This window comes from Phocoena sinus, chromosome 8 (assembly GCF_008692025.1).
Source record: "Phocoena sinus isolate mPhoSin1 chromosome 8, mPhoSin1.pri, whole genome shotgun sequence".
Classification (NCBI taxonomy): domain Eukaryota; kingdom Metazoa; phylum Chordata; class Mammalia; order Artiodactyla; family Phocoenidae; genus Phocoena; species Phocoena sinus.
Genome location: NC_045770.1, coordinates 74,069,001 through 74,088,918, shown reverse-complemented (window position 1 = coordinate 74,088,918; position 19,918 = coordinate 74,069,001). Strand labels below are relative to the sequence as shown.

General features: G+C 34.9%; 1 protein-coding gene across 2 annotated transcripts in view; it reads right to left on the bottom strand.

The window, feature by feature from the left end:
* The window catches only part of PRMT3 (protein arginine methyltransferase 3), a 137,271-nt gene that overhangs the window by 44,064 nt on the left and 73,289 nt on the right, over positions 1 to 19,918 (bottom strand). For both annotated transcript variants that reach the window (XM_032641415.1, XM_032641416.1), the window contains 3 exons: positions 18,703 to 18,781; positions 7,678 to 7,865; positions 5,585 to 5,671 (listed from right to left, as the gene is read on the bottom strand). In XM_032641415.1, coding sequence (XP_032497306.1) covers positions 5,585 to 5,671; positions 7,678 to 7,865; positions 18,703 to 18,781 — 354 coding nt within the window. The remainder of the gene's footprint in view (positions 1 to 5,584; positions 5,672 to 7,677; positions 7,866 to 18,702; positions 18,782 to 19,918) is intronic.

Here is a 19,918-nt window from a genome sequence, read left to right as displayed (position 1 = left end):
CATAAATAATCCTAACTCTGTTTTCCTCCCTAAACTCAGCTTTATTTTGATGGTCTTTCCAAGAAGTTGGCAAGAGGGAGAGGCCTAATCTTATGCTCAAGTCACAGTAAATTAACTGCAGTGGTACCCAGCCCTGATCAAGCTCAACTCCAGATTAGATAAAAGGGATCAGGCCGTCATTCTAGCTACCAGACAGAGGTAAGTGGAGGCCTGTCTAGGAGAAAGTATTATTTACATAAGACTGTACTATCTTTTATACAATGTCTAGCATAAAATATAAAGTTATGAAATATGAGAAGAAATAGGAAAATGTGACCACAGTCAAAAGAAAAAAGCAACAGAAGTAGAATCACAGGGGGCTCATAGAATTAGCAAACAGATCTTAAAAGAATTATTATAAATATTAAGGAATTTAGGTAAAAAGATTGACCAAAGTGGTTAAAAAGATGAAAAATAGTAACTCAATCAAAATATTAATTCTACAACTAAAAAACATGATATTTAAAATGAAAATATTTATTGGTGACCTTAACAGAAAGAATACAAATGAAGAAAAGACCAGTGAATTTAAAAAATAAGTGAATAGAAATTACCCCAAAATGAACTTCCTACATGGCTACCATACTTCAGCTTTTCTGTCAATCTTTTCATCCTTCGAAACAGAATAGGCTTCCCTGTTTAAAAGACAAATCTTTTTTTTTTTTTTGAGAGAGGTAAAGTTTATTATCTTTGTCATGAAATCTTGGCTGTAAAATTTGATTACCAACTATAATTTTTCCACCAGAAAAATACCTCACTTCTGTGCTCCCAATCTCAGACTACCCTCTTAGTATCTCTATATTCCTATCTTTATTATTCATACTAAAATGTCAGTACCTGTCTCCTCTCACTTAAGTGCCTTTTCAGGACAGAGTATAGTTTTATTTGTTTTGCTTTGTGCCCACAGATTTCGGACAAGTATCTGGCACATAGTCAGCATTTAATATTTGTTTAACAAACTGAAATGTCTGTTAATATAAAATTTTACATTATTATAAAGATTTTAAAAGTTATGATAAAAATTAAATAGCTCTCAAATGTCACTGAACTCATATTTATGCACTTGTATAAAATCCAAAATATAAGGTTTTTAAATACAAGTATTGAAAAAGTCTGTTATTTTTAATTTAATCCACTGGTTCATCTTTAACAACTGCAGTAAAAGAAAAATGGCTAGAAAAAATAATATTCTTTGTTAAATGAGGCTTAAAATCATATTAAGGAAAGTTTATACAAACCGAACACTGCTGTACAGTCATTATTCCAGTACACACTAATAGAGAGGTAGAATAAAAGACAGAAAATATAATGTTGAAATTAAGATAGAAAAATGATTGCTTTAAGAGATGATGTATCAAATAAAAAAAATCTTTACATGTTAAAGACATTACATATGTGAGCATGTAATCTGATAAAACCCTCTTAAATATTTTCATTCTTAAGGTAAACAACTCACATTTATATAAAAGGAAGTATGAGAAGTCATTTAATGTACACCCAGGATTATGAAAAGGATGCCTGTCTATATCTTTAAGGAGCTTATACAGACAGATGCCAATATAAATGCTGCTGGAACACAGAGTAAGAGAACATTACACAATTACATAAATAACATTAAAAAATAAGCCATAACTCACAAGATAAAACACACTGGTCCTAAATTGTATAGCCTTAAATCATTTGCTTTTGAACACCTATAAACTTTCCATAAAAATAATGGACTTTATTCTTCATTTACTGCAAGGGTAGACAGGCTGATATGATAGATAGGAAGCCAGTTGCTAACTAAAGCTTCATACCTCATCATAAAAGCAAAGGTGATTTGACCTTAACTGTCAATAATATCAACTGATACAGTAAAAAATGGTCAAAAAATTGCTATGTATGTGTTACTAGCATTCACTGGAAAATTATCCTTCAACCATTATAGACAACCAAGACTCAAACATTTACATATAAGTATCACATCATGTTAAATTCCCCAAAACATAAAGTTTGCTAATGCAAAACATTAAATTAGAAATGCTATCAAATTTCTTCTGGGCTGTATGTGTGTGTGTCTGTGTGTATGTTGGTGGGGGAGACTGCAAAGAAAAGATATTTTTCCATTAAAGGCTCCAACACACTTCACAAAGCCATCTAAAAGCACTATCAGTCTACAGCACACATGCGATCGAAATTAAATTCAAAGAGGGTGTTCTAAGCATCTTGTTAGTTTGAAAAATCCAGTTTCCTCCAATATTTTAATTAGGTCACAAATTTAGAATCTCATTATGAAATAAATGGTTATGCATAGATTTCAAATGGGCTTAACTATTCAGAGAAATCGTCCATCTTATTTTTTAAGCTATTCATTCAAGTTTCCAGCATAAGAAAGCAAGCATTTAATGTATTTGAAGGTTTGTACTTAGCAGTACAAAACCGGATATCTTTTTCTTCACTCTAAGAAAACCACACCTCTTCCTCCCCAAAGTAACTTTCTCCATCACTTTACCAGGCATTGTTTTTTTATTTCCCATATTTCCATTAATTCTTCTGATTATGTAATGGAGAAACAAAGTTCCAATTAGGCACTCATCCTCTTAATACCTTTGCTAATGGATTATTCCCAAGTAACCAGGCAAAAATTCTAAAAAGTAGCCGCAGAGACTAGGCTTGCATAATAGCTCCAGACGGCTGGCAGGGGAGAGTGTAAGGAGCTGGCACAATGTCAAAGAGCAAAAGACAGCTGGAGCAGGTACGGGTGGGTGGTTGGAATTCACAGACAATGAAAATGTAATAAACGCGTTAGGCCACAAATCTTACTCATGTCAGGCTCATGTTAGAGGACACATACTGGGAAGGAAAGGAAGGTTTTAAGAAATATAGATGATTAATCAAACAACTATAAGCTTACTCTGAAAGGGTGAAGAAATAAAAATAAAAGCAAAAATAAACAAATGGGACTTAATCAAACTTATAAGCTTTTGTATAGCAAAGGAAACCATAAACAAAACAAAAAGACAACATATGGAATAGCAGAAAACATTTGCAAATGATGCGACTGACAAGGGATTAATTTCCAAAATATACAAAGAGCTCATACAACTCAACAACAAAAAAACAAACAACCCAATCAAAATATGGGCAGAGGGCCTCAACAGACATTTCTCCAAAGAAGACATACAGATGACCAACAGGCACATGAAAAGATGCTCAACACCACTAATTATCAGAGAAATGCAAGTCAAAACTACAATGAGGTACCACTTCACACCAGTCAGAATAGTCATCATTTAAAAAATCTACAAAATACAAACGCTGGACTAATTATCAGAGAAATGCAAATCAAAACTACAATGAGGTACCACTTCACACCAGTCAGAATAGTCATCATTTAAAAAATCTACAAAATACAAACGCTGGACAGGGTGTGGAGAAAAGGAAACCCTCCTGCACTGTTGATGGGAATGTAAATTGGAGCAGTCACTATGGAAAACAGTATGGAGGTTCCTCAAAAAAATAAAAATAGGGTTGCCATATGATCCAGCAATCCCACTCCTGCGCATATTTCTGGACAAAACTATAATTCAAAAAGATGCATGCACCCCAATGTTCATAGCAGCATTATTCATGATAGCCAAGACATGGAAGTAACTTAAATGTCCACTGACGGACGAATGGATAAAGATGATATGGTGCATGTATACAATAGAATACTACTCAGCCATAAAAAGAGTGAGATAATGTCATTTGCAGCAACATGGATGGATCTAGAGATTATCATACTAAGTGAAGTAAGTCAGAGAAAGACAAATACCATATGACATCACTTATAAGTGGAATCTAAACTATGACACAGATGAACTTATCTACGAAACAGAAACAGACCCAAAGACATAGAGAACAGACTTGTGGTTGCGGGGAGGGTGGGGTAGAGAGAGATGGAGTGGGAGGTTGGGCTTAGCAGATGTAAACTATTATATATGGAATGGATTAAACAACCAGGTCCTACTGTATAGCACAGGGAACTATATTCAATATCCTGTGATAAACCATAACGGAAAAGAATATGAAAAAGAATGTGTATATACATATAACATATATATACATATATATGTTATATATACATTCTTTGCTGTACAGCAAAAATTAACACAACATTGTAAATCAATTACACTTCAATAAATTTTTTTAAAAAAGGTCTTTTTTAACTCTCAAGGATTACTAATATCAAAACACAGAGTAAGTCTAGGAGTTAAAGACTTTAGCCTGTAATTTCAATTGACCAAATCATTTCAGTTACTAAAAAGCAGAATTAGAAAATCTGGGATAAACGAATGGGAAGAATGAGATCTTGCTTTTCACCAATTAAATGAATATAATGGGTGCTTAATGACCATAAATCTGGGATTTAGATACTAAACTTTTCAAAATTGTAAAACCAATTTCAATGAAAAAAATTCCTCAAAACATCAAAGAACACAGTTAAACTCATTTGGATATAAAATAATTATTGGCTCAAAATGAACTGAAAAAATTTTAAAGAAATCATATAATCTTTTGTATGTCAAGCTGAGCAAAGTATTGAAAAGAATGAGGTTGAAGAGTCAAAGTTAACATGACTATAATGTTTCACACAGTTTCTAACAATACAGTTTTCAATACAAATTTTAATTCTGAAGTTATAATTAGTATTTTTTAAACAATATAATTAAAATTTAAAATAATATAAATATTTATATCATAACACCTATGTAAATTCATACCTTCTTAAGTAAAGGCCTACATTTTATTAACATTCTGAGTCTCCCGGTAAAGGCATATATATATTGTTACCTTAGTATGGATATACATTCAGAAATTATTTAAGAAAAGAATTACTATATTTTAATAACATTTCTGGCTACACTGTAGGTGTTTTCACATATTATCTCACTAATCAATGTAACTAGTCTTCTAGTCAGAAAGGATTATTAACATTTTTCTTAAAGCAGTTGATTAGTCTGAGGTACAGATTACCTAAGGTAACTTGAACAAAGTAACAAACTAGTGAGTGGCAGAACCAAATGTGAAACCAGATTTGTCTAACTCTTCTAAAGTGCATACTTTTTCTATTACACCAGGTTGATTCTTTAAGGAAAGGTAAACAATCAGTTTCTTCATTATTTTTCTCACAAGAATATAAAATATTACACCAAATAAACATCTTATTTCCATCTAAATTGAGTGTTAAGAGTTACTGGGAGGAGCAGGACATTAATTTTTGTCTATGAAGATAAAGTTGAGTGCTCTCAGTTAATTATATGATAGGTAATAATGAAGAATCTATAAAGAAAAATCATTCTGTAAACATGGTTCCCTAATACTTTCTCTTCTGAACTAAACGAACTTTTCTGAAGTCTACTGACCTATTAAAACAGATCTATTCGACAGTCTAACAAAGGCAAAGATAGACTGTCAAAGGCAATAGTCTTTTTCATTTATCACAAGCCTGGTAATTCATTAGCCTGCCAATCAGCTGCACTACTAGAGAGATTTGTGAAAGTAGAATGAAATAGCTTACCGTGCACAACGATGTCTTTGTGATTTTTAGGGTGAAATCTGAAGAAAACTCCAAATCTGAGACACATGTTGTATGGCAATCTATATGCTACCCGTGAAAAAAGAGTGGAGGGAAGAACTTAGTAAAAATAGTAAAAACAAAACCAGAAACAAACAGAAAAGTATTCCTTCTTTTTTTTTATGCAAAAAGGATTACTGTAAACCAATGCTTTGCCAACTTTAATCATTCACACCCCACTTTTGGGATTATTTCTAAATTTAAGGGCTACTAGCACTATTATTCAGTTAATTTTTCTTTAAATCAAATTAGTATTTTTTACTTAGACTTCTTATAAGAATAATATATATCAAATCATGGCTCTGTTGTACTAAAGTTTTTTCTAAGACACATTAAAATACTCTCAAATAAAAAATGTTTTCCTATGCTCCAACTAAAATCATTCTGTATACCACCAGTGCTATACATTTACAATAAATTATGTGTGATAACAGTTAATATTTTTGTAGGAAATGCCAACTTGAAAACATATGCTATTTAAAAGGACAAGGTGTTTTAGAATTCACTCTTGTAAGTGCATCTGAAGTTTCTTACATACTAGGAAAAACCACAACAATTCCAACCAACGAGCAAAACCAACTACGAAGATTCACTTCAGGAAAAAAATGGCCAAATATCCTTATTTTCTTATTCTGCCCTACCTAGTTCAAATCCTTCTCCATTTCACTATGGAGAGTAGATGGACTCAGCTACAGCAGTGTGACCAAATGATGCTGTAAAGGCTGTCAACATTTGACTTACCATGAGTAGGTATACAGTGAACACAATTCATATGACTACCTGAAACATTACTCTATTTTAAATAGTTTGAGAAAAAATTTAAAACGTTACAGCATGGTTGCCTTTTATTTATAGGAGGATTGCAGAACACAGAACATACTATATTTACCTAAACAAAGAAAATAAGAGAAAGGGTATATATATATATACTTTTAAAACACCTTTATCAGTCCTAAATTTTCTATTTCAACTATTTTATTTATTCATAGAATTTCTGGCATTAAGCAAAGAGATAACTAGAGAGAGAAATTAGCACACCCACATGACCCTCCTCTTTCTGCTCAGTCTTAATGCTGAGTTGGCTTACATCCCTACCCTGAGTCAAAGAACCCAAATAAATCCCTTACACTCAGTATACCAGGGCAGTGAACAGTCCTACAGTCATTAACCAGGCTGTATTTTTTTTTCTTAAAAGTTGAATGCAATTTTAATCAGCTTGTTGTTGTTGAGAAACTTTATGTGTTAACTTAAAATAGTTTTATCAATTTAAGAAAATTAATGAACATTAACTGAATATCTACTTTGTGCAGAGAACAACTATTGATACTATGAAAGAAACAGCGGACTAAAAAAGAAGAGACAATGTTCTGAACTTAACACTGAACAGGCTATATTTATCTGATGATACAATTGAAACAGATGAATTAAGAAGTCTTTTAAAAAAGCAACAGGACTTTCACTCACTGCAAAGTCATTATTCCACCCATGTAAATTCGACATAGCAAAATTGACAATAAAACTAGAGATTAACATGGTGAAGAGTAAGATTAAAACACAAAAGGAATTAACTAAGCAATGTGAACATAGTAGGGTTTTAGTTTCATGGGCACAGTCACTATAATTAATTTATCTGAAAAGGCTGGAAGAAATCTGGGTGAGAGAAGTTGTGTGAAACATATATGAACGAATAATCTGGCTGTAAACGAGATGCTAGGATAAGGCCAGAATGTGCTGGTGAAGCAGAAATGACAATACAGCAGGACTTTTTGCCTTCGCTAAGCCAAAATAAATGATTCAACCCTTCAGTATAAGGAACTTCAATATATAAAGAGAAGTGATTCCAAAGGGATGACACAGTGAACTGGCAAATATTATGATATCAAGCTGCTTTAGATTAATTAAAATAGAAAGAATAATTACTGTTTTGAAGATACATATATAAAATCAATATATTCATTTGAAATACTAAACTCATAAATGAAAACTAAGAAAAATAGTCATACTGTTAAAGAAAATAAAATTAGTAAAATACCTACCTTAATACTACAGGGGTCTGAAATAAGAGTCTTTGGATCTAAAACTTCCACCACAGCTTCTGGAATAACTGCTTTCTTCATGCAGGACATGTTGAAGCCATAGACATCATCCCAAAAAGTAATTCTATCAGCATGTTTATTCATATCACTTACTGCCACAAGGCTGATAGTGCAAATATCAGGGTAGACTGTAACAAATAAAACAACGAACAATTTAGCATTATCTCTCTTTATAACAAAATATAATTTTTAAAGGCTAAATATAAATATCAAATCCAACAGTACAGATTGCTAGCAAACGATTACTAGCAGCAGGGGATTAACAAAGGTATGGATCAGAGAAAATAACCAAGTTCCATGTTGTGGCCTCTTTAAAAAAATAATAAATAAAAGATTTCTATTACTGTGATGGTAAGATTAAAACAAAGATTTCAACGATGGGTTCCCACTCAAATTATTTAGAAAGGATGGACACAATCCTGAAATAAACATATTTATTAACATTAAACATGCTGACTGTAAAAGAGGTACTAGATTTTTACTTTAAATGTTCCTCTGAAATGTGAAGAGGCAAATCCTTTAAAATGGTGTGTTGTGTGATAGAATTTTACAGTTGTATAGAAGACCAGTTCATATTACCCTCTCTTATCCATTATGAAAGGTAAACATTTATGAGCACCAAATGTGTGCTGATAAGTTATTCTATTTTACAGACTGTGCATACATGTCCCTACTCAAACTTACATTTACACAATTCTGACAAATATATTAGCAATTATTAGTGATGTAATAAATACTAAGAAAGGGGAAGCACAAGTTACTAAGGGACCTACAGAAAAAAACAGCTAACTCAGAAATCTGAGTTAGCTGTAGCTGTAGCAGGGGAACAAGGATATTGTTTAAGGCAAGAACTGAAGACCAACTAAGTTACCAGTGGGAGGGAAAGAGTGTTCTAGGTAGAGGGGGCAGTGGGCATGTAGGGGCACAGTACACTCCAATTTCAGAGGAACAGTGAAACAGAAGTCGACAAAGGAGGGACCAAAGAAAACAGTGCTGAGTAAACCACATTAATAAATTAGACTTTATTCTAAGAATAATGACAAGCCAGTGAAAATTTTTACATAGGGTAGCAACTTGATCAGATTTTGGTCTTAGAAAAGCCACCTTGAGTGCAATGTGGAGAATAAAAGGTAGGGAGCAAGACTAAGAGACAAACTAAGAGATAAATGTAATAATACAGGTGATCTGAAATAGAGTGATGGTTGTGGGAATGGAGAGGAGGAGATACAGTCAAGGGGTGTTTAGGAGGTACAACTCATAGGGCTGTAAGACCGGCTGGCTGTGAAGGTGAGAAAGAGGGAAGAGTCAAGGATGACACAGTTTTAGACTTAGCAACTGGGTAAACTGTGGTACTAACCATTATAATAGGAAATTTAAAAAAGGGCAGATTCAAGAGGAATATGAGAGTTTAATGCTTATGAGACAAACAGGTAAAAATATCCAACAAACAGCTGACTATACAGGTCTGAAATTCAAAAGCGGTGATCTGGGTTCAATATATAAATTTGGAACCGTGAGCACATAAATGCAAGTATAAGTTATGGGAGCTTATGAGGTCACCTAGGGATACATAATGAGTAGCGGAATTTAAGGGATGAGTAGAAGAAAAGGAGGCTGAAAAGAAATGGCTGAGAAGCTAGACCACAGAAGTAAGAAGAACACCAAGAGAGTAAGTGTTAAGAGAGGTAAGGAAAGAGAGAGTTCAGGGAGAAACTCTCTTCTCATAACTAGTAAAAACCTTTATAACACAAAATTTAAAAAATAACATTGATGTTCTTTTTTTGGACTAATAAATAGCAAAATTAACTTTGTCCTTCAAATGTAGGGGATTCTTGAATTAAAATATAAGTTACATACCCCTATATCAACAAACTGAAAGCAAGTACATACGTGCCAAAGAAATGCACAAAGGAAAACATTTTACTATTATTAACTAGCCTTCAGACTTAAACAGCAGAGAAATAACCCTCTCCTTCCCCCAAACTCTGTTTCTCTCCACAGCTGTAGGAATTTTATTATTCAACGACAGCAGCACTAAATTATCTTCTAAATAAAGCCCACGATAAGATCTGCTGGCATCAGAGCAATTGCTTCTTCCAAACCTGACATCTGAGATACCCAGAAAAAATAACTGGTGCTATGTCACTGATAAGAAGTTTCTCAAGTCTTCTCTAAGGGGGCATGTAAGGCAGATATGATAGCTGCATTGGGCTGGAGTCGACTGCTGTGTAAACTGAGTTACTTCTACCCTCCTCTTCCTCCACGGACGTGTTAAGCCTCTTGACTGTGTTTAAATTTCTGATCAATATAAATTTTTCAAAGTAAATGATGTGCTACTGTAAATGCTGACCCGGCAAGAGTATCTGCTACAGGAAAGGTATGTATGTTTAGTTTCCTGAACCAGGTCCTTACTATGAGAAGCACTGAAGAAGAAACAGAATTCTGAAGCAACGTTAGATAGCTGGCAACTTCTTTTTGTATACTTTGTCAGACTTAATATGACCATCATGTAAGCTTTCCAATATTATATCCTGTTAATTTCACCCTTAAAGAGGAACATAATAAGGGTACAGATCAGGGGTCAGCAAACATTTTATGTAAAGTGACTGTTTTAGGTTTTGTGTATGGTCTTTATTGAAGCTACTCATCTCTGTTGCTATGATGTGAAAGCCCCAAAGACAATACATAAATACACAAGCATGGCTATTTTCCAATAAAACTTTATCTACAAAAACAGGCAGCACACCAGATATAGATATCCCTGATATAGATGAGGGAAAAATGGATGAGGGAGGTCATTATCAGGGCCATTATACTACGCTACTTCTGGGAGCACCACTCACAGTGTCCAAATATCCCCTGGGGTTGTACAGTGTACATTCAAGCTACTAAACATGGTTCACAGAGTTCTTCTATTTTAGAATATTATTAAAAATCTTACTGAACTTAATATACTTACTACCTAGCCCTTTGTAGAAAAAGTTTGCTGAACTCCGGCTCTGTATCAAGCAATATGATGTACTAGTTAGTAATATTACTAAGAAATAAGGATAGCTTTTTCATTCATAAGGAAAAACTATGTTACTAAAACTAATTAAAAAGTTTTGAAAATATGCTGGTAATAAGAGAAACAGACTAAAGAGGAATATGATTTAACTTTTCCAAGGTTTACTTATTTATTATTAACTTATTAATTAATTAATTTGGCTGCTCCGCGTCTTAGTTGTGGCACGTGAGATCTTCATTGTGGCACGCGGGATCTTTTACTTGCATGTGGGATCTTTTAGTTGAGGCAGGCATGTGGGATCTAGTTCCCCAACCAGGGGTCGAACCCAGGTCCCCTGAATTGGGAGTGCTGAGTCTTAACCACTGGACCACCAGGGAAGTCCCTCAAGGTTTATTTTTCAAGCTAATTATATTTCACAAAAATACAGAAAATCAAAAGAATAAAACAAAATATAATACAGAAAATCATGGTTCCTGTATTTGTTAGAATTTAGAAATGAAATTAGCTTTTATCTTTCAGTTAGTAAGATCTATGAATATTTATGAAAGACTTGTTATCAATGCTATAGGTCAATTTGATTCTTTATCCATCTCCTCAGAGCTGGCTAAAATTTTGGGCCACTTGTCAGAATCCTGACTAACCCTTTACCTTCATATTCTGACACATTTGTCACCTGATTTTTGTCAGAAAGAAGCATAACTGAATAATTATTCCTTCTTGTAGGTGAAATTAACAAAGTGTTGATTGGACAAAAGCACCCTCTTAACAGACCATTTATAAATTCATGGCTTTGACATCTGTGTCCTTCTCGATTCACTGCCCAGAATTCATCTGTCACTAGAACAGCTCACATGGTGAACAGATAAAGATGGGAAATCCTTTATCCCTTAGAAATGCCTCACAAACTTTTGGACACTAAAGGATAAGACTGAGATGCATAAAGAAACAATTCCTAGTAAACACTAGCATCACTGCTTGTATATAAATAACCAGAGAGGAAAAAGGTTTAGAATGAAAGGAGATAATAAATAAATCAAAATAGACTGTCCTTTTCACAATATATGTGAACCACATGGAGGTAGACTTCACTGAAATAACAGTCAACAATACAGTGACTGACATGCATAAATAATTTGGGAATTGAATAAGCTTAAAAATTAATTTATATAATAAGGTTATCTTAAAAATTAACTAATATTTATTTGGAAATTGCAACATCTTCTCATCGTTAACTTATAATAAATGTATAAATAGTGATTAGGCCCACATTCTAAAGCTTAACTAGGCTAAAATGTTGCTGCAATATGCATTGAAAAATTATAATATGAAAAAAAGGTAGAAAATGACACTACTGCAATATCACTGAACAGAACAAAAGTAATAAACGTGGGAAAAACAGATTTGAAGATGAGGAAGTACACAGTAAATTATGGAAATACTAAAGAAACCTCTAAGCACTATGAGACAGTGTTAGGGGCTGATTACACTGAGATATGTACTATACAAACAGCAAGCGATAACACCATGATGCCTAAATTCATTTCAAAACTTTTATAAGGTATAACCGTAACACTAATCTCATGTTTACCAGCTATAACTCGGGGGGGGGGGGGAATCAACATTTATTGAGCAACTATTTTATGTCAAGCATCTCATTCAGACTTTTGACTGATTCTATAAAGCTGGATTATAATCCTCATTTTTCAGATAAGGAAACTGAAATTCAGAAAAATTAAGTAACCTGCCTAAATTACTGGTCTTCATCAGCTAACTAGGTAACTAATCATCTGATGAAGCAGGGATTTAACTCAAGGTCTGACTGCAAAATCTTTATGCTTTCCATTTATTCATGATGCCACATTTTATGCTTTTCAAATGGAAAAAAAGGAAAGAGGAACTCAACTATCCCACAGTAAATGAGCACCTGTTGGAGAAGAAAGAGGAAGGAAAAAAGTGTTGAGAAAGTTTAGAGATTAATAAAATTTCAGGGCAAAGTGAGGAAAATGGAAACATTCAGCCTTACCCATTCCATCTGAGTAAAGGAATGAGGTGATAAGGTAAAAGAGATCCTAAAAAGGAGAGCAACCAAGCAGAAATGGGGGAGGAGTCAGTAAACTCTACAGCTCAGCTTTCTACAGAGAGGGAAATAGTAAGAAAAGTATATTTGTAAACCTGGACTTTATAACAGAGGCAATTTCTTATTAGCATAGATCAGGTTTCCAATGCAAATTCTAATGTAAAACCTGAGAGAGACAGATCTGTCAGTGTATATAGTACATATCTGCCACTCTATTTTGCTGCCCCCCTCTGAACTGTTTGAGAGATTTCCTATGTTGAGGCAGGGCCTACTTCCCTCTATAAAAGCTGAAAATGACAAAAACTTGCTTTCCCTCCCTCCCTCCCTCCCTTGCAAGTTAGGCATGAACACATGACTTAGGCTCTACTAATGATATACACCTAAACCTGTGTCTACTTTTCAGAGGCAGCAATACCTACTGCTGGGTACATCTTAAATAAATTCTTACGACAGGACTCTTCCCCTAGATTTTGGTTCAAAAGGATCAGACGTGGAGTCTGAAGATCCATATTTTTAACAAAAGGTCCCAGTGACTGTGATGGTCTGCCAAGATTAGGAAACAATGACTTAGGATACGGCTGTCTTAGTAACTTGCTTTTCACTGAACATAGTGCTCAACTTTATAATCCTGACAACTATAAATCAGAGAAGATGTACACTGTGAAGGACCTCATAAGAAAGTTGAGTTTTGTTCTGACCATATGAGGGGGGAAGAAACCTTTCATTTTCCTTGCAATGAAAGGCAATGAAAACAACATTCTTTTCCAGTACCATGGAAGATGTCTCCTTTAATGGGCACCTACATTTCTATGCAACACTTATGATTTTACAAAACTATTATCAGTTCTGAGGAAGTTTCAAAGCAACGAATTATTTCTTTGTGCTCCTACAATTTCAATTGGTCCAATTCTGGACAATGTCAACCCTGATTACTTGACTAAAGTGGAGTCTGCTAGGCTTCTACATGGAAATTTACTCTTTCCTCTTTTGTAATTAGTAGATATTTTGTGGGGAGATTCTTGGAAACTAACTAGGTAAGTATTCCATTCTTAAACTTTCAGATTATTCATTTTACATATAAAAACCTTTTCAGGGCTTCCATGGTGGCGCAGTGGTCGAGAGTCCACCTGCCGATGCTGGGGACGCGGGTTCGTGCCCCGGTCCGGGAAGATCCCACATGCCGCGGAGCGGCTAGGCCTGTGACCCATGGCCGCTGAGCCTGTGCATCTGGAGCCTGTGCTCCGCAACGGGAGAGGCCACAACAGTGAAAGGCCCGCGTACCACAAAAAACAAAACAAAACAAAAAACCTTTTCAGTAGCTATGAAGATGGGCATGATTTTGCTCCTTAATGCTAAGCCCTATTCATATAATTATATAATATTTTGCCCAAATTCCCTTTTGTTTGGTACCAATATCATGACTTTTTTTCTATTTGCCTGAGTATCTTTTTTAATCCAAGTTTAACTTTTCTATATAATTTTGTTTTAGGTGTGTCACTATATAGTGCACAGAATTGGGTTTTCTCTTGTGATCCTATCTGAAATTCTTTTTCATTTAATAAATGAATTTAGTCCATTTACATTATTGATATGAGAACTTTTTCTTGTTCACAACTCTACCATTTTATATTATTCTGTATCTGTAGTTTTTGTTTTATTTTGTTTTTTAAGTAGTTCAACTACATGGTCTTTTTGCTTTTTTCCTAAGTATTAATTCTTTAATTTACAAAGTTTGCCTTTTTGTTCTAGTAGCTAACTTTATAATTACAACCTTATAGAATATCTTTAGTTGTCTATTTTTAACAGTATTTACTAATCTCCTATTACGAGTAATGATAAAGTTAGTATATTTCCTTGTTTTTCCCTTTCCTTTCCTCTTCTTAATCACCCAATTATTTTTTTAATTAGAAAAAGAGATGTAATGATAATACTAACAACAATTACAGAAGTAGGTAGTTAGTACAGAGTTTTAATATATTTTTCAAAATAGCTAGAAATCAAATTATGTCATAATTCATTTGACCTGAAGGAGGTGGAAGATGCTGCTTCATTTTTTTTTAAAATTAATTAATTTATTTTTGGCTGTGTTGGGTCTTCGTTGCTGTGCGTGGGCTTTCTCTAGTTGTGGCGAGAGGGGGCTATTCTTTGTTGCAGTGCATGGGCTTCTCATTGCAGTGGCCTCTCCTGTTGTGGAGCACAGGCTCCAGGTGCGTGGGCTTCAGCAGTTGTGGCACGTGAGCTCAGAAGTTGTGGCTCGTGGGCTCAGTAGTTGTGGCTCACGGGCTCTAGAGCTCAGGCTCAGTAGTTGTGGTGCACAGACCCAGGTGCTCCGCGGCATGTGGGATCTTCCCGGAGCAGGGCTTGAACCCGTGTCCCCTGCGCCACCAGGGAAGCCCTCATTTTTTTTTTTTTTTTAAGTCATCTCTATTGAGGTAAAATTTACATGCAGTAAAACTCACTCTCTGTCCTTTTTGATGTATAATCCTATGTGATTTGATAACACAGAGTTACACAATCACCACTACAATCATGATACAGACAGGATCAATGACCACAAGCCTCACCATTCAATTTTAATCAACAGTATCATTTTAATATTACCTCTGTAGTGCTAAATGTGCTCTAATGCTATTACTTGAGTTGTCAGCTTTAAATGATATCCCATAAATTCCTATTAAAGATAAATCTGGGCTTCCCTGGTGGCACAGTGGTTGAGAGTCTGCCTGCTGATGCAGGGGACACGGGTTCATGCCCCGGTCCGGGAAGATCCCACATGCTGCGGAGCGGCTAGGCCTATGAGCCATGGCCGCTGAGCCTGTGCGTCCAGAGCCTGTGCTCCGCAATGGGAGAGGCCACAACGGTAAGAGGACCGCGTACCGCAAAAAAAAAAAAAAAAAAAAAAAAAAAAGATAAATCCATTTAAGTATACACACTTTCCCACCTACCTCCTGCATTCCCTTTACAATTTTTGTGAGATGTGGTATTTGACACTTTTAGGGTATAAAGCATTTACATTCTATGCTGTCATCCTAAAATATACATTGGTTTTCATCTTAATTCCTTGTAAAATTATGCATTGATCTCAACCTAACATTTTCTTGGTTTTACTCCTGATCTCTTGGTTGGCTGAACGTAAAACACAACAATTTCTGATATACAATTAGTAAGTCTTAGCTAATAATAGAAGAAAATAGTAAATCCACTTTCACTAACTTTACAAAACTTAAAAAAATTTTTTTTATTTGGCCGCACCGCATGGCTTGTGGGATCTTAGTTCCCTGACTAGGGATCAAACCTGGGCTCACAGCAGTGAAAGCGCAGAGTCCTAACCACTGGACTGCCAGGGAATCCCCACAAAGCTTTATTTTTATTAGTGATAACAGTAGTAAATGAGTACCTCTAAAGTATTGTGGAATTGCTTGGTGATAAGGAGCATGAATACTCAAGTTATTGGCTGACTGTCTTTTATAAAGGCTTTACTCCATGCCATTAAATATAAAGTGAGACATAAACTGAACCTGGATTCATGTAAAAATAAACTGTGGTCCCTTCATGCTTATATGGTCTCCAATAGTCTCCCTCTCTCATAATTCAATCATTCTTTCTGAAATCTTGACACTGCTAATTGCTTAATAAATCTTTCCTTCAGAAAAACATGAAAGAAAACTTTGTTTACAATAAAAGAATGAGTATCTAGATGATATTTATTCATCAAAGCATACTCAAATACACAAAATAGGCTAAACTACTTCATGTTACTCATTTCTGACTTTTCCTACTTTTCTTGATTCTTTTAACAAGTAACATTCAACAGCACTGCTTATGAAGTTAAATGCTGACCTCTCTTCAATATACTTCCAGATTATCTTAGTGCTAACAGCAGTTATATAAAATTATGGAAAGAGCTAGAATAAAGCCTCCACTTTATCCCTTTGATGATGGGAAATAGCTCTGCCACTGTTTCAGCTATAACCTCATTATTCACATGGCTGTTAAGTTCTTAATGAATTTCATCAAGAATTCAATTTAAATGTATTAAGTTGCTGTCAGTCCTTCAGTAAGATCAATGAACACCACTCAGGGAAGTATGGAAACAGTTGTCTGAATCTTCCCTAGAACAACTTCAAGACAAGAATTAGATTCAATAAAACGCACTTTAGTAAAGAAGCAACAAGGGATACTGAAAAGAACAAGAATACTGGAGTCTGGCAGATCTGAGTTTAGAAAAAAAAAAAAAAATCAAAGCTTGGACACTTAATATGTACCATCCAGGACACCTATGTTTCTAAAGTCTCACAGGGCTGTTGTGAGGATTACAACATGTGAGGATTACATGTAATAAGATAAATAAAGGTACAGTGTATTATTTGGCAACTATTGCACAATCAACAAATGGTAGATAATATTAGTTTTTAGTCATTAAGTGTAGTTGTCTTTAAAAACAATCACTGCAATTATTGAGAGATACAGCCAATTGCTGCAGGGTAAAATATATCTAAAAATTCTAGCCACGTTCACGTCAGAGATCAGAAGCATATCTTGAAATGGTTGCAGGAAATACAGTGATAAAATGAGAGCATTTTGAAAAACAAAGGCAATCTGTTTAAATGATATTATAAAAAGAACTCAACTGTACTGGAGAATTTTCTCTATGCTTTATGTTTTGGCCTTACTGATTTTTACTGCCAAAGTAATTTCATAGAACATGGATGGGCAGGAGGCATAAGTATGGTCAAGTGCTTTATGTCACCAGTTCAAAATGTATCCTCCTTTTCACCCACTTTTATATAACAGTTTTATCAATTGTACTCTGACCATGGAAATGATTTATTGGTTCTGAAGCTTTGAGAAAGGGAAGGTACAGGGAAAGGTGAATGAAGGGAGACATGCTATTCAATTCAGTTTTAATGATTCAATGCAAAAAACATGTATGATGTTCTATCTATGTTCCAGAAGCTGTGGAGCTCAGTGAAGAGCCAAAGATGAGCAAAACATAATCCCTGAGAACATTTATTTGTATACAACTGTTCATAGCAGAAAGCCTGTAAAAACACAATCTCACTTTGAGTACGCAGAGCTAATATGATTAAAAGTTCACCATGGCCATGAAAAGGAAGCCTTCCAAATTTATTGGGATCTATTTAAAAATACTGATTGGGTATACTGTGGTTTAAAAACTTAGTAGAGGGCTTCCCTGGTGGCGCAGTCGTTGAGAGTCCGCCTGCCGATGCAGGGGACATGGGTTCGTGCTCCGGTCTGGGAAGATCCCACATGCCGCGGAGCAACTAGGCCCGTGAGCCATGGCCGCTGAGTCTGCGCTTCCGGAGCCTGTGCTCCGCGACGGGAGAGGCCACAACAGTGAGAGGCCCACGTACCGCAAAAAACAAAACAAACAAACAAAAAAACTTAGTAGAAACCACTCACTACTTAAATGCTCTTGTTAAATTACAAAGAAGCCAGGTTTATACATTCAGTGAAGTCATGGAATATTTGCTACCAAAGTGAATGATCTCCAACCTAGTATGAAACATTCATTTGGGAAAAACAAAAACAAAAAAACCCTCAATGTCACAAAGATTAAAAATCAAAGAGTCTCTGTTAGATTTTTATTTGAATATCAAAAAGCTTCCAAATCTAGTCCTTAGTATTTTTATTAAAAGTGTTCATGAGAATACCATTAACTTAAGAGTCCTGCATATCTTATATAATGTTCTACTATCAACGGTACACTAAACAAATGTCTTAAATCTTCCTCTGATGGAAATGTCTTTCATCTCTATTGGGAACTTTCTCAGTCATGCATAGTTTATTTGAAATCCAAAGGTTCATTTGGTTCTGCTAGACTAAAATTAGATTACTAAAACTAGAATTTTATACTCACCCGATCCTCCTTTTGCCAAGTATTTGTTCTTTGCATAAAGGACAGAATCTAACATGGACTCAAAAAGAAGAAAATAGCCCTGTATAAAAAAAGAAAAAATGGATTTTAGCAAAGTGCAGTATCATCATATGCAGTTCAGTTTAAACATCCGGCTAGTGTTTTAATGGGAAATATACTTTTAGTCTCTACCATATAATATCCTGCAAAGTTTGAAATTATTTTTTGCAGTAAATTCTCCACATAATAATTATTAGAAAATCAGGCCAGGGAATGGACTTGAGGACATGGGGAGGGGTAAGGGTAAGCTGGGACAAAGTGAGAGAGTGGCATGGACATATATACACTACCAAACGTAAAATAGATAGCTAGTGGGAAGCAGCCACACATAGCACAGGGAGATCAGCTCGGTGCTTTGTGACCACCTAGAGGGGTGGGATAGGGAGGGTAGGAGGGAGGGAGACGCAAGAGGGAGGAGATATGGGGATATATGTGTATGTATAGCTGATTCATTTTGTTATAAAGCAGAAACTAACACACCATTGTAATGCAATTATACTCCAATAAAGATGTTAAAAAAAAAAAAAAGAAAAGAAAAGAAAATCAGGCCAGGGTACAAAGTGGATCCAGAACGTTTATTACAGCAGAATATACTGAACCTTCTCTACCTGTGCTTCCACTTTCTAGACTATTATTTCTTTCACATTAAAAGGAAACTTTCAGATAGAAATTGCTAATGTATCCTATAATTTCCTGGAATACTGCAATATTAATCTAGAGCAATAGTTCTTAACTAGATTTTGCCCCGGGGGACATTTTTCATTGTCACAACTGGGTGGGGGGCAATGCTGATAAACGTCCTTCACTGACACAGGACAGCCCCCAAACAAAGAAATGTCTGATCCCAAATGTCTACAGAGCTAAGGCTGAGAAACTCTGGTCTGGAACACCTTTTCCCAAAATGTTTCCTGCCCAAAAACATTCTCTTTGAAGAGTGTTTTTTTAAAAAAAAAGAAAAGGAGGGGAGAGGTGAGAAGGACCAGATGCTATATCATCCTCATACAGAGATTCATAATGCACATCAGCACATTAACAGTTCTGAGAAGTGTTATGGTAAAGAGGATGGTTGAACAAATTCTAAACAAGTATTATCCACTTTTTAACTAGAAATCTCTTTTTTTCTATTTAACATGTATCAACACCTTGCACAACTATGCTG